The sequence below is a fragment of the Balaenoptera borealis genome, assembly GCF_965194805.1.
Source record: "Balaenoptera borealis genome assembly, chromosome: 3".
NCBI classification, from domain to species: domain Eukaryota; kingdom Metazoa; phylum Chordata; class Mammalia; order Artiodactyla; family Balaenopteridae; genus Balaenoptera; species Balaenoptera borealis.
Window position 1 is genome coordinate 143,178,950 of NC_138866.1, and position 25,386 is coordinate 143,204,335.

A 25,386-nucleotide genomic window follows, 5' to 3' on the forward strand; every position below is an offset into this window, starting at 1 on the left:
TATCTTTAAGTATAGAGAACATCATCTGTACTCTCAGAGATTTGTTTGCTTGTTTATCCTTTTTTAAACCAAAAGAGAGCTATTGGCCCTTGTGCATCCTTGGAGCCCTTCACAAAGCTCTGTGTTTGGATTAACTGCCGACCCCGTGTGATATACAGAGCATCTGGCAGCTAGGATGGAATTTTCAGCTGTCTCTCTTTGTTATGTCCACAGAAGGAAATGTGAGTTTTATCTTACTACTCAGGCAGTGGTACATTCCTTTTTTGGTCCATAGGATCCACCAATCTGATTGTGGACTTATTTTCTGCCATTCCTGTCATCTTCTTGAACTAGTTAAAAGGCCAGGGGTGATCTTAACTTACCCTCATGACTATGAATTCCTCTTGGTCACTTCCTGCATTCTTAAATTCTACTTTGATTAAAGCTTATTAGGTTTTGCCAACATTGTCTGGTTCATCCTATCTTGTGTGGTTAAGGGATCCCAGGCAGCATGATATTAAGGAGCTGCTACTGTGGGTGTTTCTCACAGCCAGTGTCTCTTCTCCACAAATCCTCATTTTCCAGACCTCCATACAATTGGTTCTTTGATCCTTGCCACATGTATGGGTATGATTATAGGTTGTCCATATCTTACTAGGTCTCAGAATTAGAAGTGGGTCTTCTTTATTATGAGACAAAAGTGGGCATTTTAAAAAGTGGTGTGCTGAGATTCCAACTCCAGTCTTCCTGTTGATTATGGGTTTGTGGTCTTTATTTTTCATTTTAAGAAGTGGTGTGTTGAGATTCCAACTCCAGTCTTCCTGTTGATTATGGGGTTGTGGTCTTGATTTTTCATTTGCTGTAATTTATGTATATACAGTAGAAGGCAGCAGAAATGCATATTGTATTAAAATGGTAATCCTAAGAGCCTCCATTTTTAAAAAATTAATTTTTAATTGAAGTATAGTTGATTTACAGTGTTTCAGGTATACATCAAAATGATTTAGTTATACGTATACATACATACGTACATATACACATACATATATATACACACATATACATACTATATATATTCTTTTTCGGATTCTTTTCCATTATAGGTTATTACAAGGTATTGAACATAGTTCCCTGGGCTATACAGTAGGTCCTTGTTGTTTATCTGTTTTATGTATAGTAGTGTGTGTCTGTTAATCCCAAATTCCTGTTTTATCCGTGCCCCTACCTCCCACCCCCTTCCCCTTTGGTAACCACAAGTTTGTTTTCCATGTCTGTGGAGCCTCCATTTATTGAATACCTTCTGGTACTTGCCCACTATGCTATATGTCCTTTCATTTTCTCATTTAATCACGCTAACAACCTCATGAGATAACTATTGTCTTCTGTATGTTAAAAGGTGAGGAAATAGGGCGGGAGAGCTTCAGCCAGTTGCTGAGGTCGTGCATCTAGTAAGGGATAGAGTTGGAGTTCACACTAACCTTTCTTACTTCAGGAGCCGGGCTCCCGATGTCAGTGTACTGCTACTGTGTGTCGGCTCCTCTTACCCTGCATGGTGTGGGAAGAAGTGGGCTGTTGCTGAGGATTTGTAAAATAAAGGTATTGATGGGATTATTGAAGGCAGAAGGAGCCAGTGAAAAGTGGAATTGTTTGGAAAGAAGGGAAACCATTTGGGGACAGACATTAGACCTTCTATGATAACCATTGCAGTGGGGTACAGTGCAGTGCGGACTACTGGTTCTCAAACTTGAACCTGCATGGGAATCACCTGGAGGACTTGTTAACACACAGATTGCTGGGCCACAGCTCCAGAGCTTCTGATTTACTCCGCTTGGGGCAGAGCTGAGAATTTGCATTTCTAATAAGCTTCCGGGTGATACTTTTGGTTCTGGGACAACACTTGGAGAACCTGTGTAGAGAAAAGTGACTCCTTTGTAGGTGTCAAGTAGATATGGTTTTGTTTTGTTTTTTTTAAGATTTATTTATTTTATTGATTGATTGCTATGTTGGGTCTTCATTTCTGTGCGAGGGCTTTCTCTAGTTGCGGCAAGCGGGGGCCACTCCTCATCACGGTGCACGGGCCTCTCACTATCGCGGCCTCTCTTGTTCCGGAGCACAGGCTCCAGACGCGCAGGCTCAGTAGTTGTGGCTCACGGGCCCAGCCGCTCCGCGGCATGTGGGATCCTCCCAGACCAGGGCTCGAACCCGTGTCCCCTGCATTGGCAGGCGGATTCTCAACCACTGCGCCACCAGGGAAGCCCAGGATATGGTTTTAAATTCCTGCTCTAGTACTAACCAGCTGTAGGAGCCTTAGAGTCTTCATTTGTAAAATTCAGCAGGGTAATACCTGTATTACAGGGTTTTTGTGAGGGTTAAATGTGATTTTTAAAATGACAACAATATCTAGCACTTACTGAATACTTACTAAGTACGAGGTTCTTTGAGAAATGCTTCACATACATCGTTTACTCTTCAACCGTTAAATACTGTTGTCCCCACATATAGAGATCCTAGCACATGGGAGTTGCTCAGTTACCACTCCTGCCCTTCCCTGTCCGCATTTAAGAAGGCCAGGAAATGTGTAATGCACCTTAGTTAGATTTTCATAAAGCTAATTTATTTCCTTCTAAAATTTTGACACTTTAAAAGGAAAACTTAAAAAAACAAACAAACAAGCAAATTCTGGATATTTATGTGCAATGGTTTTACCAGTAAGGCTGGATAAGAAAAATGTTGCTATCATCTGAAATGGCAGAATATTTCTTCTTACAACTTTATGGTTTTCAAGTATTATGGATCGTTTAATGCCCATATAACTGTTTGTTATCAGTTAGAAAGCTTAACGAGCTTTAAGAAAGCTTTATAATTTACCTTTAAAACTAATCAAGTTTTTAACTCTTTCTCCCTTCCTTTATGGCTGCTTTTCAGAAGGTGTCATAAAGCCAATTTTGCCATCCAGTTGAAATCCTTCACCCATAATTAAATAAAGCCCAAAAATAGTAAAATTTATTACTTTATTTTGCTTTGTTTGAGAAATAATATATTTTACGAGAAGAAAGTATAAAGGAAAGTAAAAACATGGAGATTCTGAAATGGGGGATATTTTTATTTACTTGCGAATGAGTGGGGACATTTATTCTGTGTCTGCTGTATGCTAGATACTTGTTAAAATACTAGTACTTAAGGGGATTAAATAGTAACCCTAATCTGTGTAAGGCAGTTGAAGTGGTGCTGGTTTATAGTGAGCACTTGATGAAAGAGCCGTTATTAAATTATTTCAGGTACTTCAAATATATGGATATCCTAACACAGCTTCTACCCTTGTGGAGTTTACAACCTAGTGGTTCCCCAGAAGGACTCGAGGTGGCTCCTAGAAGTCACACAGATGGTGACAACTGAAGCTGGTGTTCTGAGTCGTGCGACTTCAAGGCCAGTGAGCTTGCCTCCCAAAGCGATGCCTCCCGTTCTGTATTTGCATCTTCCCTCCTAATCTTGGTGTAGTTGACAGTGTCCCCACTGGCCAGCTTTGAATATCTCTTTTCATGGTCTCACGGTTTGTTGTATCCTGGGCCAGGAATGAGATCTGAGCAGGTGTGGTTCAACTTGACAAGCTGGGTTTCCCTCCTGAGGCATTGCCCGGACACATGCCCGTTGCACAGACAGCGGAGGGATTGGAGAGACCTTGACCTACATGCAGTGAGTGAGGCATAGTGTGTTAGGTCAGGTAAGGAGGCCTTTCCCCTGAGGAAAGAGCCCAGGTGTCTCCTCAGGAAAGCAAGGCAGGGCTTGTTTCATGCTGTCCTCTCTTGGGCCAGTCATCAGTCAAGTGAGAGGAGGATGTGACAGGTAAAGGGAGCAGCATGGCCAGGTAGTGAGTGAGACGTGTAGTAAGAGTGGGGCTTCAGCCTCTTGGCGTCCTCCTGGTTTGGTATGATGGTGGTGAGTGTGTGGGGAGAGGCTCCGGGAGGGAGGCGCGGCTGGGGAGGTTAGCAAGGGCCAGGCTGTGGGGGCCTTGTCTGCCGCAGGTGGAAGGGACGCGCTCCCGAGTTAGGATGTTATCCTGTTGACCGTCCGTGAGTTTCAGGGGAGTAACTTGATCAGATCGTATTTAGGAGACTCTTCTATAGCCTCCTACTGTGTGAAGGGCTAGCCTGGAAGCCTGGAGACCCAATTTCATAGATGACTTGAGAGGAAAACCAAGAACAGTGACCAGGGAATATCCAAGGAAGCTAGGTGGATAAGTATGGGAGATGGGTGGAACAGAAGTCAAGCTGATAGATTTTAATTATAGAATGTCCCCCACTTGAATCATCTGCTCTCTGGGAGGGCAGAGAAGGAAGAGAGGAATATTCTGTCAAGAATTAATAAAAATCCTTATGGTCTCTGCATTTTAACCAAATATCTGGTCCTGTTAGCAGAGGGGGACTGTCTCTTTAAGTGTTGACCTAATTACTCTAGCAGTTCCAGAGAGCCTTGAAACATTTGTGAGAGGGTGAGGCTGCTTTTTAAAGCCACCAGCTAACCCCCTTCAACCAATTTAGCTTTGCTTATTAACAAGAATAGACTGAGAGGCAGGGTTGTACATTGAAACAAAAAGCTCATACTCTTAGAATTCTAAAAAACTCTTATTTTTAAGGAACACTTTCCATTAAGGGGACCATACATTAAATGATTTCCAAACTTTTTGTAATTTTGATTCCTTTTCCAGCTGAAGTTTCAGGATTCTTCCCTGTTACAGAGGATAGTTCCTAAAACCATTCCATGCAGAGCACTCTACAGACTCATTGAGCGCCATCTGCTGGTTGTATTTTAATGGACCAAATAGGTGGTGCTTGGAAATCTTTAAGTATTTGTGTATATCTTAGTGTTGCAAAATTATGAAGCTGGAAGACAATATGAATTTTGATCATAATTAGTAGTAGTATTTAAAATAATAGTTTTTCATTGAGAAGGGGAATGCTTTTGGGCTGGAATATAGACATATTTGATTAAAAATGAAGGCAGGTTATAGGGATTTCACTGACCCATATCTATATCTGGCAAAAGATTAGCCTGGTTGAAATAAAAACTAACTTCAAATGTCAAATAAAATGGTTACTTGTTTTCTAACATTGAAATCAACCAAAATCTGCTTATATGGAATGAATTTAGTTTATGCCCCAAATTAATGAATTTCACAGTTGACTTTGTTCATGTTACTTGAGGTGCTTTGAGACATCTTTCAAGGAAAGCGTTATGAAAAGGGCTTTGCTGGCCAGTCTGGAGGGGAGTGGAAGAGTATCTGAATATTTTTCCACTTAAGAGAGAGATAGGTAAAGTCCCTAGGGTAAAAAAACAGGGACGATGCTGTTTTGTTCTCTTCTCGTCACTGGCCCTTTTGAGCCTTAGCTATATTTTACGTGACTGTTTAAGGACCACGGAGCTAAAAATTTGGCATAGCCAGAGCGTTAGATTTACGGTCTTTTAATTTCTCATGTTGTCATCTTAAGTGTTTAAATGGGTTGAGGAGAGAGACGCAGATTGTTCGCAGGAAGAAGGTCCAGTTAGGAATTCATTCATTCATTCATTCATCCAACATTTATTGAGCACTTAAAACAACCAGCTATACTTTTAGGCCATGCTATTGCATTGAGTAAAGCAAATGTGCTCCCTGACCTCATGAAGCTTACATAATAGTTGGGAGGAGAAGACGGAATCAGGGCAATATGTAAATAAATATATACTCTTAGAATTTTATGTATATGATATGTATGTAAAATATACACTGAGTGTGTATATATAAACTCATGTACACACATAAACGTAAATATATGCGTCAGAGAGTAAAAATTGCTATGGGGAAAAAACACAGGGCGAGCTAAGGAGAGTTGGGGCGGGGGAGTTCCATATTTCATTTAGGATGGTCAGGGAAGACCTAACTGATAAGGGGACATTTGAAGAATAATCATTAATGTTACATAAAAGTTGTTTATGATTTTCTTATTTGATCTTTCAACAACGTGTAGAAAGTACACGGGGGAAGTAATGTTGTTAAGCCTTCCATGGCTCCCCTTGCACTAGTATAAAGGCCAGAGTCCTTGGCATTTCTTTGTGAACTCGTCTCCTGCTTATTGTTCTCTGTGCTCAAGCCATAGCATGTTACTCCTCAAATGGGCCATGGTTGTTCAAAGCGTGTAGGCGTGGACTAGGCAGACAAAGGATGAAGTCTTTCCAAGGAGAGGGAACGACAGTGATTCTTTTAAAATGTGAATCAGATTATGTCACTCTTTTTAGAACCTTCCAGTGGCTTAGCATCACACTCGGGAAAAAATCCAAACTCCATCCTCATCTCCTATCCAGTGTTATTCACTTGCTCTTCCAGACTGACCTTTGTTTTGTATACATGCCAAGTTTATACTTGTCTTCCAGTTGCTGTTCTCTCGGCCTCGAACACTTGTAACTTGCTTCTTCATTCAGGTTTCTGCTCAAATGTGACTTAGCCTGTAGTAGCCTTTCCTGACCAGCCTACCTGAAGCAGTCTCTCACGCCCACTTCAGACACACCTTAATCCCTTACGCTGTCTTATTCTTTGTAATAGAACTTTCCCCCGATGTTATTTTTTGTAATTTGATTGTCTTACCTGCTAAAACATAAGCTCTGTGAGGCCAGAAGCCTTGTCTCTTTCATGTTTATTCCCTAATTCTTAACAGTGTTTGACACATGTTTGATGATCAATAAATATGGTAATGAATAAACCCATTTTGCCGGCAAACAAAATGAGTTTCAAGTGGTTATTTATCAGGTCTATAAAACAACCAGCTATACTTAGCTATTAAGTGATTCTGACCTTACTCCCGTGCCAGCGTTTTTTCCTACTTCACTACCCTTTGTGGTGGCAGATACTCTGTTAGTGAGTAACATGTTACATTGAAGAAATAGTGGATGCTAAATAATATTGATTTGTGTATGTGTGGGCACATTTGTGCGCTCTCTCTCTCTCCCTCTCTCTCTCTCTCTGTCTCTCTCACTCTCACTCTCACACACACACACACACACACACCCCGTGTATGTGTGCTAGTGCTTTGTGATGGTGTTAGTTGCCCAGAAAATGGAAGCCACTCTGAGAACCATACAGGTTACTTTGGGGAAATATTAAAAAGCCAGCAGAACCGAACAGCCCTGTCCAGTGATTTGGGTTTGGGATTTTTTTTTTCTTTCTGGTAAGTCTTCTGTTTTTAGCCTGATGGCAACAACATCATGCATTTATGTTAGTTCTTATCTTAAAGGCACTCAGGGTACTACTTTGCCATGACTGTGCCTTATAAACTTGCCTTTTATTTCCCTACCTAGAACACTCCAGTAAATTAGGCAGCACAAATGTAACTCTTGTGTCATTCTGTAATTAAAGTTTGTGGTATTCTCCTTTTGAATGAATCCCAGTGTAAAGAAGTCCAAGGAACTGCAGTTTGGGGTGCTCACAAAGATAGAAATACAAGATTGCTATTTCTTTGAGGTTTGCTAATATTATATATATTTTTTTTTTTTCTTTTTTTTAAGCTTCATTACATCCAGTGTTTAAAACCCCTCTGATCTGGCAGCTGTTTCCTGAATGATTTTTGGATTCATTTAGTTTGTAGCCTCTTTCACCTCCTCCCACACCCCTGTCCACTCATTGCAACCACCATCTCTTTCAGAGGGAGTTCTTGTTCCTCTGGCTCCTTCCAGTGGCCTGTGTTTGAGATGACCCTGTGGGAAGCCTCCCTCCCCTGACTTTTGCTCAGTCTTGTGTCCAGTGCTTCCTCTAATTCCTACAGTACCTGAACCTTGCTTTTCCAGCAAAATTATTGTGGCTGAATTATTGCTTTATGTGTCTCTTTCTCCCTTGAAAAACTATGAACTCCAAGAGAGCAGAAATTGTCTTGTCTTCATATCCTCAGTATCTACTGTAGTATCCTACCCAAATGCTCAACCAATCTTTAGTTAAGTGAAGGAAGTGATAAGCAAGCCAAACTTAGTGTTTGGCTTATTTGTAGCATTTTACATTTTGTTTTTTAAAAGGATGAAGTGTTTTTGGCTCAGCCCAGCAAACACTGAGCCCTTGCTGTATGTCAGGCCCTTTGAAGAGATGTTGAGTGTACAAAGATCACCTAGATAGTCAAAGATGAACGAGATAGTCTCTTCCCCAACTTCACTGTAAATGGCTAAGCTTTCAGAAGGCATGTTCCTGCCTGGGGCGATCTGTCCTGAGCCATGAGCAGCACTGGGCACAGCCATTTCTCCACAGAGGCTTTCCTAGTATACCCCACAAGGCAAACTTTGGGCACCCATCTCCTCCTCTGCACCTAGAGACGCTGGGTGTTTATGCTAATTATAGCACTTACCCGGTGGTATTCCGTCTATATGCACGTCTGTCTAGGCTTCTGGAGGGCAGGCAACAGGAAGTATTTATAATTCTAGTACCAGTTCATAGCAGAGACAAACTATATTAAATAGAGGCACTTCGTGCTTGTTTAGCATGAATGGATGAATAACTTAAGGCTTTGCTAATGGGAACAGAACAGAAAGGAAGGTAAAGAACACATTAATATTGGGCTGTTAAATATCTTTCAACTATTTAACTTATCTACTTGATGGATGGACTAGAATAAAAATTTTATACTAGCAGTAAAAAATTATGAAATAACAAAGTAAAATAAACTAAAGGAAGTGTTTAAAGTAATAAAATATTTTCAAATATTTTAAGGCTCATTTACATATAACATTAATGTTTAGTATAATATTCATATTTTCAGATATTCATATTTTCAAAATAACCCCTATACTAATGGTTAGCAGTCCTATTATATGTGATAGCAATAAGTCATTTGAAAGTCCTTTAACTTTCATTAATTCAGTCTAGCTTTCTACCTGATTAGTACAGATCAACAGTTATATTTTGCCTAGATCTTATCATCCCCAAAGACTTTTTGTAGTTACTGAGGGTATTGTTAACAAGATGGTTAAAATAAAGAGAAATTTGAGATATTTTAGATGGTGGGAAATTAACTGCATTATGAATCTAGGAAATGATATTTATTTTAGTTATGAGCTCTCTGGAATACTCAAAGTGAGAAAATCTAAGTATTTTAAGTTTTTGGCTAAAGAGGGCTCGATTGTGGCTGCCATTTAGAAAGAGAAATATAGTAAGTCTCATAATCTTTCTTGATGGCATTTGAGTTTGAGTTCCTTTTGGGTCCAAAGGATCCTATTTCTGGGGTTGAGGCACAGGAATAGGTAGATTAATAGTATGTTGTGAGAAGACCCATTTAAGGCTGGAGAAAAATGAAACAGTTCTTGAGTTTGCTGCTTTTCTGTCTTTGAATCTCTCCTCCCTTGTGTGTTCTGAGGATTGCTTAAAAACCATTCCTTTTAAAACTGCAAGTCCTTTAATCCTTGCCTCTTTTAGCATCACTGATCCTCTGTTCCCTGATTTCTCCTCTTATCTGGCTGGCTTTTCCTTGCTTGGTTTGTTTCTCCCTGCCCTCCCCTGCAGGAACCCGGGGTCTAGTCCTTGGCTCTCTGTTACCATGGAGACCTCATTGATGGTCAGGACTTCTTAACTTAGTGCAGGTTGGCTCTCAGATCTGCCTCACCAGCCCAGACCTTTTCTGACAGCCTGTCCTGCTAACTACCTCTTGGGTGTGTAATATCTACAATTTCCCATCCTGTTGGTAGATGAAACTTGACATTTAGAGCTTATTATTCTCTTTCTCACAAATCATTCCCATACCCCCTCCCTTTTTTCCTTAGAGAGATACTCCTTTTTCTGTTAATGTTGCTTAATGTTTACTCTCTTCCTATCTTTGTTCAGCCGCCATCGTCAATTATCATATTTCATCAAATTATTTTCAACCACATGCCTTTCTCACATTTCTTTTTAGATCATCTTGGTACTATAGCAGTTTAAGCCCATTTTGCTTCCTCACACTATGTTTTTGTAATATTTTCCCCAAATGATTTCCTTGCCTCTATTCTCTTTTTCCTTCTTAGGATACTGCTGTGAGATAAACCTTTCTAGAACATTTGCTGCTTTTAACATGTCACCCTCCACTCCTTGACCTCCAGTTTTCTCCCAGTACCTACCACACAAGGCTGTGTTTTTTTTTCTTGCCTACACACAGGTTCAAGTATGAATCTTTTGGCTTGCCATTAATATGCTACGTAAACTGATCTCTGCTACCTTTGTTCATTCATATAGTTATTGAAAAGCTTCCTGTTGCTACATAGGCATTGTGTGAAGTGCCCGAAAGGACACAGTTCTTGCTTTCCGTAAGCTTCAGATGGTGATGAGAAGTATGTATGATGTAGTGGGCTGAGTGTACAATTAAACACACTCTGGCTCTGTCACACATCCTTGGGTCCAAGCAGCCGGTGTGCCTAGGTTTGAGTTTACCCCAAATGTAAGCGTGTCTCCTGCCTGATCTCTCCTTCAGCACCTCTGGATACTTCTGTCTCCCTTGTTTTCAGCACCCTCTTCCTTCTTCCTACCTAATATGGGACGTGTCCACAGCCTCTCTTTCTCTTTTATGGCCTGGACCATTTTGAAGAATACAGTACCCCTGTTCTACCTATAGACCTTTTGGTGTCTGTCACTTGCTTGCTATTGAACATGTGTTTCTTCTACTGATAATTGCCTCTATGCACATTTCTCCTTTCTGCCACTTAACTCTGTCTCCTGCACTTAACCTTAGTGTCAGAATTGTGGAAAGAATACAGACTTTGGAATCCTACTTGGGTTTGAATCCCAGCTTTAGCCCTTTCTAGCTTTGTTCTTAGACAAGACATTAAAAATCCTCTGGGTTACAGTTTTCTCATCTCCAAAGCAGGGGTAAAGATACTCACCCTGCAGTGTTTGCAAAGCAGCTGGTTCTGCCTCCGACCTGCAGAAAATGGTTGTAGTGAGCCTGTGTCCCTTTCTCCCGTCACCAATCTCCTGTCGTGTTTATTGTTTATAGAATACTAATTTGTGATTAAAATGGTTGCTGCGTTGTATTAGGTATTTTTCCTCTGTTGTTGGGTAAGAGACAGTTGTACAGGGGTGAGGACAGGCTCTATGCTCCCAGCCTGGGGTGGAGCGCCAACGGAACTTTATAAACAAAGTTTGCTGTTGGTATAGAGCTTTGTCCACATCTGTGTTGATAGAGCATAACATATCCCCATTCCTTAAGCCCTTTAAAGCCTTTTGAATTAAACATTTTTTTCCTTTATGTTCTTAAAACTTTATGTGTGGAAATAATTTCAAATTTATAAAAAGTGGTAAAAAAACAGTACAAAGAATACCCAAATATTAGTTACTCAGGATTACACCTGTTAACATTTTACCCCATTTGATTTATCATTTGCACTCTCTAGCTAAAAACCTATATACACCCACAGTGTTTCCTTTACTATCTGTCAGTAAGGTGCGTATATCCTGGCCTTTTATCCCTGAAGTGCTTCAGTCTGAATTTTCTAAGACTGGAGCTTCTCTCTTATAAATCACAGTAGGGTTAATTACTGTTTTTCGTTGTCATGTCTCTTTTAGCCTTCTTTAATATGGGACGTGTCCACAGCCTCTCTTTATCTTTTATGGCCTTGACCATTTTGAAGAACACAGTACCCCTCTCCTGTTTAATAGAACGTTTCTCATTTTTTATTTGTCTCGTGCTTCCTTGTGGTTAGATTGAGGTTTTGTGTTCCTGGTCAGAGTAATGCATAGGTAATTTTATGTCCTTCTCAGGGTATCACATCTGGAGGCACACAGTATTCATTTATCTCTACTGAGGATGTTTATTTTGATTATCTGGTCAAGGTTTTGGTAGATTTATTCCCTGAATAAATACTGCTTTTTTTCTTCCTTGTAACTTGTTAGAAGTCTGGGGGCAGACACATTTAAGACAGTGTACATATCTTGTTACTCATCAGAATTTCCCCCTAAGTTGAGCATTCATTGAAAATTTTTGCTGGAATCAATTTCTACCATTATAATTGCAAAATGATAGTTTTACTACTTCAGCACTTTTCCCACTTTGACTGTCAGGCTTCATCATTCCACCATACATAAGAGTTCTCGCTTTTCCTCTTTCTGTCTATTGTTAATATAGATTCATGACTTCCTATTTTTTTATTGTTTATAATTCATTACTGCTCTTAATTGGCAATTTGGTCTAAAATTGGTCCCAGATTTGGCCAGAGGAAGCTACGTCAATGTGCAGCATGGCAGCATGTCCCCATCCTTTTTTTCTGTCAAAACAAGATGTTTTGTTCCCTTATTTTCCATCAGTTTCCTTATTTTCTGTCAAAACAAGATGTTCGAGTCTCATCTTGTACATATCCTGACCTAGACCTGGAAACAGCCATTTCTTTGAGCAGTCTTGGTTCCTTTTAGTGAAGAATGGTATCAGTGACCAAGATCTGAGCATTAGGTATGCTCATTGCTACTGGGTGTCCCTCTGTGGTGTGAGGCTTTAATGAAGTTAAAAACTAGCTGCCCTGCGTTTCCAAAGGACAGACTTTGCATTTCAGACAGTGGAAAAGCTATAGCTGACTGTCAATCTTTGGTTGCTTTAGGAAATGATTATGCAAAAGGACATGCCAGTTACCTGTACTCTTATATTTAAAGGCGAGAATGAAGCTAATTGCATGGATGCATATAGTATCTGAATTATACAAGGACTCACTTTGGAGTTATTCTTTTGGTGCTATAATATTTACCACCTCATGGGAAGATAATACTTTGGAGTAATGCTCAGTATTTACTTAGTATTACTTACTTTCTTTGTTTCACTTTTCCCTTATGATTGTTGGGTATAAATCTTGTCATTTTGGCAAACTGGGAAATTGATTTGGGAAGACCTGTGAACCTCCTTTAAGATTCTTGAATAAAAGCTAGTTATTGTTATAACTTCATCATTCTGGGATCTTGCCAGAATATCTGTACTAAATATTTATGTCTGCAAGATATAAAAATTAGCCTCAGAAATGTAACTTAATTTTGCACCTTTTAACTTTGAATATCTGATCATATAAATTATTTGAAAAATTTTTTCTTGGAAACTTCTTATTTTAAAATAATCTCAAGTTTACAGAAAAGTTCGAAATCCCATATATTCTAAACCCAGATTCACCAACTGTTAACATTCTACCTCATTTGCTTAATCATTATCTCTCATTTTTTACCCTGAATCATTTGAGAGTAACTTGTAGACATGCTCCTTTACCCCAAATACTTCGTTGTGTATTTCTTAAGAACAAGGATATTCTCTTACATAACCACAGCACAGTTACCAAAACCAGGAAAATTTTAACATTAGTACAGTGTTAAATGTGTAAACCTCATTCAAATCTGGACACTTATCCCGTTAATGTCCTTAATAGCAATTTGTTTTTATTGTTCAGGATCCAGCCCAGGATCACGTATCGCATTTAGCTGGAAAGTCTTTTCAGTCTCCTTAGTCTGGAATAGTACTTCAGCCTTTGTTTTTCATTAGTGACATTCTGGAAGAGTACAGGCCAGTTTTTTTGTGTGTGTTTGTTTTTTAATTTTTATAGAAGGCCTCTCAATTTGGGTTTGTCTGATGTTTTCTTCTGACTAGGTTGAGGTTATGGCATTTTTGTTAGGAACACTAAGTGATGCTGTGTTCTCAGTGGGTGGGATCAGAAGACATGTGATGTTAGTTCGTTTCATTATTTGTGTTGTTAACTTTTTTGATCACTTGATTCATGTGGTATGTGCCAGGTTTCTGTCTTTCCCTTTGTAATTTATAAGTGAGCAGATTATTTTTAAAAGTAAGTTTTTTCTTTTTAAAATAATCCATCTTTATTTTTAAAAATTGGAAAACCAAAGCACAAAGTAAATTAAAATTGGCTTCAATTACTACCTAGGAATAACTACTATTAAAGTTTTGGGGTCTCCTTTTCTTTCTTTTCAAATATGTGTTTTGAGCACCTGCTACTTATTATTCTAGACAAAGGGAATATCTCAGTGAGTAAAACATGTTCTCATGGGGCTTACATTCTGGTAAATAATAATAGCTATCATTTATTTTTTAATTTATTGAGATATAATTAACATATAACATTGTATTAGTTTGAGGTATACAACATAACAATTTGATATATGTATATATTGCAAAATGATTACCACAGTAAGTTTAGTTAACATCCATCACATATAGTTACAGATTTTTTCTTGTGATGAGAACATTTAAGATTTATTCTCTTAGCAACTTTCACATGAACAATACAGTATTGTTAACTAGTTAACTGTAGTCATCATGCTGTACGGTACATTATAACTATCATTTATTGAACATTTATTATGTGGCAATGCACTGCTGTAGGTGCTTTGCTTTTATCAATCATTTAATTCTTAAAACAACCTTATGAGGTAAGTGTGATTGTTGCTCTCTTATGGCAGAGAATTTAGTATACCCCAGGTTAAACAGCTGCAAAGTGATGTGCCATACTGTGATTCAGGCAGAGACCATCCTCTTAACTACTGTGGTATGGTAACAAGTTATAAGCCAAGTCTGAAAGTTAGAAAACAAATTAAGGTGGTGATTCTGTTGAACTCTTGGGAACAGAACTATGGCAGCATTGTTGTCTATACCTGAGATGCTTTGTACTTGCCTAGGGTTTTCTCTTACTCCTCCACTCTTACTCCGTGTAAGCAGTGACCTCTCTTGATTGGGCCTCCCTAAGGAAATTCTCTTACTTTCCCCCTCTTCCCTTTTACTGATCTGTTCTCAATGATGTGATGGTTAAAAAGAAAAAACCAAACCAAACCCTGATTTGTAGCATTTGCCAATTTCAGTGGTGTAAATATACCCATAATCGTTGACTTCAAGGTATCAATGCCACATCACTGAACACAGAATTGGCAAGAGGTGTGCTGGGAAAAGATGTGCAGTAGCACACCAGCACACACACATAACAGATAAAACAGATGTAAACCTCAAGAGCGTAGATAATAGTAAGATGTGGCAAAAGAATTAAAATGTGATGTTTCGAGTATTTATTACATCTCTTTTTAATTTATTTAATTGTAAGCTTACATCATTTACTTTTTAATAGTGGCCTGTTTAACACCTGGCTTGCAGAAATCCTGAAAATATGATGCGCTCTCGCAAGCCTGTACAGGCCAGCTCCAGCGTACCACTGCAGTTACCTTGCTGCTGACTGTGCCCTCCTTCAGGAGCCTTAGGACTGACACTGTCTTGCTATCTAAGAGATCAGCGCTATCCCTTCTTTTAACATTCCTCCCACATAACTCCCTATCTCATTCTTCTAATCTCCATCTAACATCTTCCCTGTTTCCAAGGCCTTGTTTGCCCCACACTGTAAGTCACTCTCTCCCATCCCTCAGATGCTCTTCTCTTCCCGATTTCATTTTTTTCCCCAAATCAAGTTACTGTCCCCAGTTAAAGGAAGGCCCCAGACACAACTAGTATCTTGGGGCATGGAGAGTCTCTCAGCAAGATGGTAGGTCTAATGTAGAGAGAGAATCTTTGATCTAGAAAAGGAAGATCTATTCTTAGATTTCCAGGTTAGAAATATAAGTGGAAATAATATATATATTTTTTTACTTATTAATAAGTACATAAAGGTGATTTCAGTACTATTAATAGAGTCCCCAAGATAGGGACTTATATACAAGTCCAAAAGTATAATTCTAAATAGTGTCTGAAGTCAGTGATAATTCTGTTGTACCGACTGTGCTATTCCTGTGTTAGGGTGCTTTGGAACTTTCCAGTTCAACAGTCCTAGTAAGTTACAGCTTATTTGTAGTTCATTCTGACTTAAAACAGATTGGAACCCCTACCGTATACAGGGCGCTGCACAGAGTACTGGGGAAAAATAAGAAAGAGACACTCAGGGCTATAGGAAATACTTTGAATTTGGTCTTCAGAATCAACCTGCCGGAGCATTTCTGTTACTAGACTTGATCGCAAGTTTGACTTCATGATTTTTGGTTTTTATTATCTAGTGAAACACTACCTGCTGCTCCTTTCTGCTGCTGGCCATTAAGTTGTGGCCACAGGGTGCCATGGTTCTCTAATAGGCTTTATTGCTGCTAAAGTGGAAAGGAAAAAATGTTTTAAGCAATGGGAATTCTCTCCCCTATATAATGTTAAAATGGCCTGGCTTTCTCTAAATTGGATTTTCCATAATGCATCATTAAGGTTTACACAGTACTAAACCTCAGTGCTTTAAAATCTTTTGTTTATGGTTACCGCATGAATTATATAATGTTTATGATTGGGAGAATGGTAATTAGGACTGTATTTCATAGAATAAATTTAATTTAGCCAGTGACCTCAATTTTAAAAAATGTATAAAAATTGCTAGAAGAATATTTGCAAATAAAGGACGAAGATGTCTTAACTTCTAAATAGTTGCAGAGTCACGGGCAGAGTTACTGGCACAAGATTTATGTCTGATTCCGTGGGCTTAAGGGAGGGGTGGATAAAGAAGAGTAGCGATTCCAGATGGTCAGGAAACACAAATTGTTGGAAGAGCGCCCCTCCCATCGTCATAGATTAAGAATATTATCCTAGGCTGAGTGGTGAATATGCTTCAAGAATTCTCACATATTAGCTGTAAGAAGAGAAGGTATTATCTCCATTTATATAGTCAAGGAACCTGAGATTTAGAGGATTTAAGTAAAGTCTTTGTAGATGGAATTTAAACCCAGATTTGTCTGGAGCCCAAGCTCTTTGCACTCTACCACTTCCAGGCCAGCTCTGTTAGAGGCTCTCCATGTTTGATGGAGAATGGGTGGACTTGGCAGTGATTCTGTGGGATGTAGAGTTTAGAGAGTTATTGCTGCAAATGGAACACAGAGGTTAAGGGGCATTCTGAGTATAAGGATGTAACTGTTTAATATACTTCCTCCATCCTCTCTGCCTTATTTTTAGATTTTCCTGGAATTTTTACAGAGCTTTTTTAGGGAGCTGTTTTGCATTCTTTTAAAATTTTTTTTCCAAGTGAATGTACCATTATCTTGTTGGTTTACTTATTTGTCTAACCATCTCCACTAAAATGTAAGCTTAAAGAGGACAGAGATCTTATTTTCAGATTGTTTTGTATTCTCAATGCCTAGAATACTTCCTGGCACATAGGGGTTCAATCAGTGTTTATATCTGTATGAACTCACTAGAATGGGCACAGTTTAGATGATATATTTGATTTCCCCTTAAATTTGATGTTTTCTAAAGATAGGCTCCCAAGAGGAACCTTACTAATGCAAACTTGCTCTCTCTTCCCTTTTCCTAGGGCGACTGTGTTGTTACTGTACTGCTCGCTGAAGAGGACAAAGTTGAGGATGATGTAGTTTTTTACTTGGTATTTTCGGGTTCCACCCTCCATCACTGTACAAGTACTCGGAAGGTCAGTTCTGATACGCTGGAGACCATTGCTCCTGGTAAGTATTTGGATGGAATCTTTACTAGCCTTTATTTATTCTGTGTTCTAGTATAGAGTAATCAGGGTGATAGAACTATTGTTAGATCTTTGTTTTAAATACACTTTAAAGTATTTTATTTCTTGCTTGTTGCACAAAAATCTGAGCCTAGCTAGAAATAATTGAAATAAAATGGTGTCATAAATTGAAAGACAGTAATTAAGATCAGCAAAAATATTAATTTATTGGAATGTGGAAGAAAACTAAAACACATTTGAAAGATAAAAGTTCATGCGGTTACTATGGTATGACTGCATATTTGATTCTGAATATCACTGTGGCAAGAGCAAAGGTAAAATGAAGTTAGTGACACATTCCTCAGTATCCGTGAGGGAAAGACTAAAAATCTTCCGTGAAAGCCAAAGCTTCCCCAGATTAACAAGATTATATAGTTCATGGTGAAATGAATACTTAATCACTATTGCATTTATCCATTTAACAGAATTAAAAGGAAAATGTTTACTTTTAAAAATTCTTTATAAAGTCATTAAGTCATTGCTATTTCCACCAGAAGCAGCTGATAACTTTGACTGTCTTTTGACCGACCCCAGGTATCTGAAGGTATATTGATTCGTGTTTGGAAATGAGCTGCTTCTTTCTTTAATTGACCTTGCTTCAAAGTTAATAATTGGTTAATTTTCATCAGAATACAAAAGAGGGCACATTTAGGGGGAACCCCTAAAAATGTTGACAGTTGACAGTTGAACCATTTGCCTTTAGAGAATAAAATGAATTTAGTTCTTATTGAAACATTTCCTGTAACCAGTGATTTTATGTAACTCTGATTCCACTTTGTTGAAATAGATGGTGTAAAAAAGTATTAGTTTATCAAGCACTTTCAATATCTGGTCTTGCTGGTATTAGATCAGATGGTCAGTTTTTGGTTGCTGCTGTGCTATTTTCCATACATTATCTTCACGTCTGATGCCTACCAGATCCTGGAAGTTAAACCACATTGAAGAACTGAGATTATGACAGTTGAAAGCTGTATTTATCCTCCTACTCGACAAAAGTGATTTTGAAAATACAGGATTTAAAGATTCTTGGCAATTTCTATATATATTCCCCCCAAACTTTTAGGGATAGGAAATTTAGCAAGGAGTTCAGGATAGGTACTGATTTTTTCCCGAAAGAGTATTAAGTATCCTTCTTTGTAACTTAAAGCTCTAGTCTTGTTTCCTGTGAAGTATATCATGTCAGAGAGGCTGATCTGGAACTTGACGTCTGCTCCAGCGGGTGCCATCCAGTGTCACCACTGCTAAACATTTCTTATGTGTGGGTGACTGTGAGAAACAGACCCTCAGCTAGGTAGAATCAGTCAGTCCCTGACTGGGCTCTTATTAGGAAGGGAATGGAGGTAATTTATATAGACTTATTCTTTTCCTGATTTAGAAATGCTTTAGCAGTTTAAGTTTGTGTGTGTGTGTGTGTGTGTGTATGTTTGTGTGTTCTTATATATAGAGAGAGAGCGAGAAAGCGTGCAAGTAGACATAAGGAGAGTGTTCGAGGAAGGCCGGCTATTACAAGGACATAGCCCTGTGCCCTCACTGCCATCCTCAGTCACAGGTACCAGCAGAGTCCAGCCTCCTGGTGGAGAGCGATGTGCCTGGTGGCTCGTATACCTTCAATGACGAGGTACTTAAATTAGTGTGGACTGCAAGCAGTTACTCTCCTCGGGTTCACGGACCCACGGTACTTGTATGACAGCCAAGAGCTCTAGGTTTGTACCACATCCTTGTATACTGTCCCCACCCTACTGTTTTGGAACTTTAGTTCCCATTTCTTCTCTTGCCTTTGGTCTAACAATTCTTCAGCCTGTTTCAGGCCCCCCTCTTTTCCAGCCTCGCCCGTCTCTGGGTGTCCTTTGGTACTGACTGACTCTGAGTGCCCTAGACCTGTTGACTCCAGCCAACCAGAATGGGCATTGTATTCTGCTCTTTCCCTCTAGTTTGATCCGAATCCTCAGTAATCATTCCTGACCCATTTGCTTGGGGCCTGGAATCACAGTACCTGGTTTCTCCTAATTTTTCACTAATCAGCTCTCCTCCCCTCAAATTATGATCTTACCTATTTACCATATTCTTACAACTTGTCCCCTTTGCCCCCAGTTGGCCTGAATGTTCTGCTACCCACCTGAATTCAGTCAGCCTGCTGCCTGAGGCCCCTAATCACAACAGAGGTGACAAAGGATTAGAGTCCCTGAAAGGCCCTCTTGTACAAGCAGGCTGAACAAAGAGTAAGGCAGCATGTGAGACTTTGATATGTGCAGGGGTCCCAGTGAGCCTCCCTCCTTGGTGAAGTAGAACCTCTGTTAACTATTGAAACAAAGGGGATTCCTGAGTGGATCTTGCTGCTCTGGTCATAACACGTGTCATTTTTCTGTTCACTTGTCTTCTTCGGCTGCTGTCCAGATTGGCCCAGTAATTGTTGTGGAGGGGTGGGTAGAGATAGGGAGACTTACGGGGGTTAAGTTAGTTTTGAATTGCTTGTTTATATCATGGAGTTAATAGTTTCATCTAGAATTAAATTGCCTTAAATCTGCTTTGGGAGATTTCTTTGACTTGTTCTGTACTTTCCTTGAGGTCTTTACTCAGATATCACCTTCTCAGTGAGGCCTTCCCTGTCCACCTTATAAAAATATACAACTGCCTCCTCACCACGCTCCCTGTTCCCCTTCCCTGCTTTACTTTTCTCCACTGCACTTATCAACTTCGGACACATTATATATATTATTTATTTTCTACTTGCCTCTACTGCAGTGTCAGCTTCCTGAGGGCAAGGATTTGTGTCTGTTATGTTCACTGGTATATGCTAAGAAGGCTTCTGTGAATTCCTACCACTTGATGGGACTGAGTTTCTACCGTGTTGAAACTCATCCTGGTTCTCAGAAGCACCCTTCTAGAAAGGTTGTGCACACGTATGTGCATGTGTACACACACACACACACACACACACACACACATCCTTTCTTTTGAAAACTGCAAGAGGAGTCTGGCTTCTTGAGTTGACTTCTTGGCTTGGGTCAGAGGTCTGTGTTCTCTTTCCAGAGCTACCTCTGATGATTTCTGTGCATCAGTTAGCCATACTGATAGCCTCAAATTTGCTGTCTGTGGAGGGCAGTGTCCGATTAGTCAAGGTTCTTCGTGGAAAGTCTGTATTGCTTTGTGCATCCCAGTTATTGGGTAAACGTGCACGGTCTGTTTGCAGCAGCTGCGACCGGGAGGGATGTCCCTGCACCCTTTCTGCTCCTGTGTGGGGCTAGCTCCTCAGGTCCTCGTCATTTTGCTGACAATGGGAAGAAAAAGAGCTTTGTGTCTGGATCTTGCTTTTAATGTCATGTTTCATCCAGATTGCTGGCTCTGGTTTTTCTTTGAGTTCTCTGCGTGTTTCACTGTCAGTGTTTTGTACTATTTTAGTTTTCACTAAAACCAGATGATTGATTGACCTTCACAGACAGCTACTCCTTGATGTTAGTCTGTAACCTTTTATGATTTGGGGGTAGGGAGATGAGACATTTCTTAATAGTCTCCTGGAAAAAAACCTCTTTGACTTCAGATACCGAGATTACAGTCCATTTTTTTCCTTTTTTCATGTTTTCTCACTCTTCTGCTTGTTTTCTGATGAGAAGCTTACAATGAATTGTGTATGTATGTTTAGTTATAAAGAAATTGTAAAGTCTTTTTAAAGTAATCTTCTCTTGCCTTAACACTATAGAAAGGCTGTAGACGTGATACAATCCTCCTTCTTTAAAAATGAAATTATGTTAAGAGTAGTAGCATCTTAGGGGACAGTTAGTTGGAGCCTTTGGAGGCTTTATCTGCCTTTAAATTGTTTGAATGTTTTAGAAGTGCACATGTTATTTTTAACATATTGAATATAGTAATTTTTAATAAAAACATATTGAAGACTTTGGAAACAATGTCCTCTCTTTTGAAAATAAACTATCTTTGTGCTAATGAACACTAAACAAAGACAAACAAGCTTTATAATAAAATACCACATTCAAAATACCTATGAATTGGCTGGTTTAAGAATATAATTTGCTGTGAAATACATCCTGAAATGAAAATATATCTCTACAGACAAAAGGTGTTGCATTTGTAATAAATGAAAATAAAACATCTCCATTCTTTTCTCTTCATATAAAATAAATCCCACCCCAAATCCCATTTTAACAAAACAGTGATTTTCCTTGAGGGATGAAGCCAAGATGTTTTCTTTAAAAGACTATAGGACTGGTAAGTAATATAAAGAAATCTGAGTATCCTTGGAAGGTAATTCTTGGGGGATATGAGGTACTGTCATGGATTCATTTTTATTACTTAAATGAGAATTTAGACCAAGCAGACAATACTTGCAGAATGGAAAATGAGACAGGATGTTTAGTGGATGCTCATACTATTTTTGTGAAAGGCTTTGGTGCAGAATCTATCATAAAATGAAATCTTTTTTTTTTCAGCATGTCTGTTACTTACTTTTAGACTTCGCAGCAAGGGTTCTTGTTTGACAGGAAAACTGCAAACATTCACTGACCCAGAATTTGACTCCGCTCTTTCGTATCTTTCTTTTCTTTCTCACTTAATCAAAGGGAAGGTACTATATAAAGTAGATTTGTTATTAAAAAGAAAGAAAAAAGTACATTTACCATGATCAGAAGTCTTTTGTGGCTTAATTAAAAACCAGTGCTTACAGCCCAGGTCTCAACAAGTAGTCCTGCAGTTAAATCATGTGTCTCTCAGTTCTTGTGAACCAAGACTCTGTTTCTAGCAGCGGACGTCCAGAGGTTGCCAAATTGAATAACACATTTGAAAAGAAGTTCTAGGCTTTTAACTGGCACAATCAGAGAATCCTGGTGCCCTCTCTCTCTGCCAAAGTAATCAGTTATCCTAAAATACTATCCTAAAATACTCCTGCTACAAGGCTGTCTCTAGACAGACATGATTTTATATTTTAAAAGGCTTAAATTACTGTCCCAATGCTAGTCAGTATATATAGTGGGTATCCTGGAAAAACAAACTGAGGACTAGTTGAAGGGAAGCGTATCTGCTGTCTGCTGTCCTGTTGTAATGCCTGTGTGGATACTTCATCACCTTGGAACTATGAACACAGCACTAGAATGGAGCACACACGTTGCACTGGGGCCAATATCCCCCCAAGGGGGTGAGAATTGGTTCTTAGGGGGGTTAAAAAAACTTAACTCTTTATATATAGAGCACAGATACACATGTACCAATATATGGTATATCTGTGGTATTAAAGTTTCATGGGATGGGTGTGGCAAATAGAGAGAAATGTTTAAAAAGGCTCCTTGGGGGATGACAATGAATAAAAGGTTGAGAAGCACTGCCTTAGAGTAATAAGCTGGATTATATGGCACGTCAAATTTTTAGTGTTAATTAGCCCCTTTCTCCCCCCAGATGTATCAATACATGATTCCTGTGCCTGCCGTCTTTTCCCCCTCTGTGTAAATACTCCTATACATACAGAGATCTTTGATATCTATTGCAAATTTGCACATCTACCATTGGACCACCGAAAACTAGCAGTAGGTACATGCTTCTGCATGTAATCCTATTCCTGTTAGAGTGTGGGTCTGAAGACTGAAAATTTCCTTCAACCCTGTATAGCCACTTCAAAGGGAAGAAAAAGACACCAAATTTTAAAATACTTTTGATGCCAAAATGAAGTAGTAAAAGATATAATTTTTATATTTTCCACCTTTGACCACAAATGCAGCCTTCTGGTAGGAAATGACTGAGTGGGTCTGGGCTTGGCTGGCCCAGCAAGCACTTTCAGGGTTCCTTTTTGGATAGCTGGTGAAACAAAGTCCCAATTGTTTCATTCTCAAAAGAGAAGGCCCGGATGGGATGTGTGCCACTTTTAGCCTAATAGGAAATGAAGTAATTCTTGGGTCATGCTTCAGCAGTTTTGTTTATCTGTAGCACTATTTCGTTTCCATGGGTATGAGCGCTTCACATAGTGATAAGGAGCCTGCGGAAAAGCTCTCCGACCTCAGGAGCACACACCTCCTGATGTGTGAGCTTAAAAAAGGTTTGGATTAGGTGCTTTTAAGAGGACCATCAGCAGTTAAATTTTTGTTTCCCACCTAGGTGCTCCTGGTTGTGTGTTGTTTATTCGGCATTCTTCCTCCTTCCCTTTGTTTTTTCAGTTCTACAGTGTCAGGGGCAGCATTTGCTGTGTTGGGCTTATGCAGAAGCTCTTGATAGAGTAATAGGCATCTCTTTTCCTTGAGTCACCTGAATAGGAGGATTTTAATAGGTAGTACTGATAATAAGTACCAGGTTTAGATGCCTGTTTATGCCAGGTGTCTGCTTTGTGTACAGCCATCTCTGATTTTTTTTTTTTTTTTTTTTTTTAATAACCTGGAAGGCTGGTGATGTTCCATTTTTGTGCGCAAGCAAACAGACTTCAAGGTCAAGTGACTTTTTCAGGTTGACCCAGCCTGTTTGCAGTGGAGGTGAGATTCAAACCTGCTATCTTCGGACTATACAGCTAGTTGTCAGCATACTTCAGTACCTCTTACAATTCACTCAGTAAGGATTTGATCTCTCCCACCCCAAAATTTACTTCATACTTCTGTTGTAATCGACTTGGACCTGATTGTAGCATATATTCAGAAGTCAATTTTAAAAAATGGAATTGAGGTTCAGGCCATGTTCCTTAACAGTTCATCTCTCTTCTTCCCCTGTCTCAATTCTCTGTGGGTATTTCCCTCAAAAGAAGCTCAGTAAAATTTTCACAACTTCCCCTTTTAAAAGGACTTGTGATTTTTATTTTCTTTTTTTGTTACCAGGAAATTGAGTGGAAGGAAAAACACCATGGAACTAGCTGAAAACCTTGTTACTGTTCTTTATGCTGCAGCTTCTGTCTTCATGTAAAAAGAAGTTAATTGTGGTTATTATGTCGAATTGGATATAGTTTCCTATCCCCATGTTTTTGCCCTGAAGATGTAGACATCGTTAATACCTTGTATTTTGTGTATACAAAGGCAGTCATGAGACTAATGGCCCCTGAAAACAGTTGTGTCTTTAGAGCTAATTTATGGTAGTAAGAGATTTTATGTGAACAGATGCAGTGACTTCAGTTTTATTAATGGCTCCATATTACATAACCTTTGTTTTTTAAAAAACGTTGATTTTTTTTTTCTAGATGCTTTATCTGAAAAGTCATAGGCATTAAAAACTAATTTTGTGAACCACTTGAGCCTAATAGAAAATGTGAATGTGAGACAGTAGCCCTGCCAGCCTTGCGAGGTGGTTTTCCAGACAGTAGGGGAGGCACTTTGCTCGAGCTCAGTAGTTAATTCTTCCAATTTACTGAAAGTTTAATAAAGAGTGAGCCAGGAAACCCTCAGTTCTTCACTCCTCTTTTTTTTTTTTTAATTAATTAATTAATTTATTTATGGCTGTGTTGGGTCTTCATTTCTGTGCGAGGGCTTTCTCTAGTTGTGGCAAGCAGGGGCCACTCTTCATTGCGGTGCGCGGGCCTCTCACTATCGCGGCCTCTCTTGTTGCGGAGCACAGGCTCCAGATGCACAGGCTCAGTAATTGTGGCTCACGGGCCCAGTTGCTCCGTGGCATGTGGGATCCTCCCAGACCAGGGCTCAAACCCATGTCCCCTGCATTGGCAGGCAGATTCTCAACCACTGCGCCACCAGGGAAGCCCCTTCACTCCTCTTTTAACTCTCAGTTTTTCTTTGGAAAAGGAAGCCTATAATCATACCAAACAAATTCCAGATTTATGGCACATTTTACTTAGGATGATTCATAGTTTCTCCTTCAGATTGTGAGTTCATGTCTAAAGGGAAAATATTGGGCTAACAATTGGATGGCTTCTCCTAGATATCTATTTCATGGCCTTTGCTGACATTCTACCTTCTCTAATACACGGTTTTGTTTTAGTTCTGCATAAATAGAGCAGACGATAGT

General features: G+C 39.3%; 1 protein-coding gene across 12 annotated transcripts in view; it reads left to right on the top strand.

The window, feature by feature from the left end:
- Positions 1-25,386, top strand: part of AKAP13 (A-kinase anchoring protein 13) — a 343,304-nt gene that overhangs the window by 113,577 nt on the left and 204,341 nt on the right. For all 12 annotated transcript variants that reach the window (XM_082388883.1, XM_082388891.1, XM_082388889.1 and 9 more), the window contains exon 3: positions 17,251-17,398. In XM_082388883.1, the coding sequence (XP_082245009.1) occupies positions 17,251-17,398 (148 nt within the window). The remainder of the gene's footprint in view (positions 1-17,250; positions 17,399-25,386) is intronic.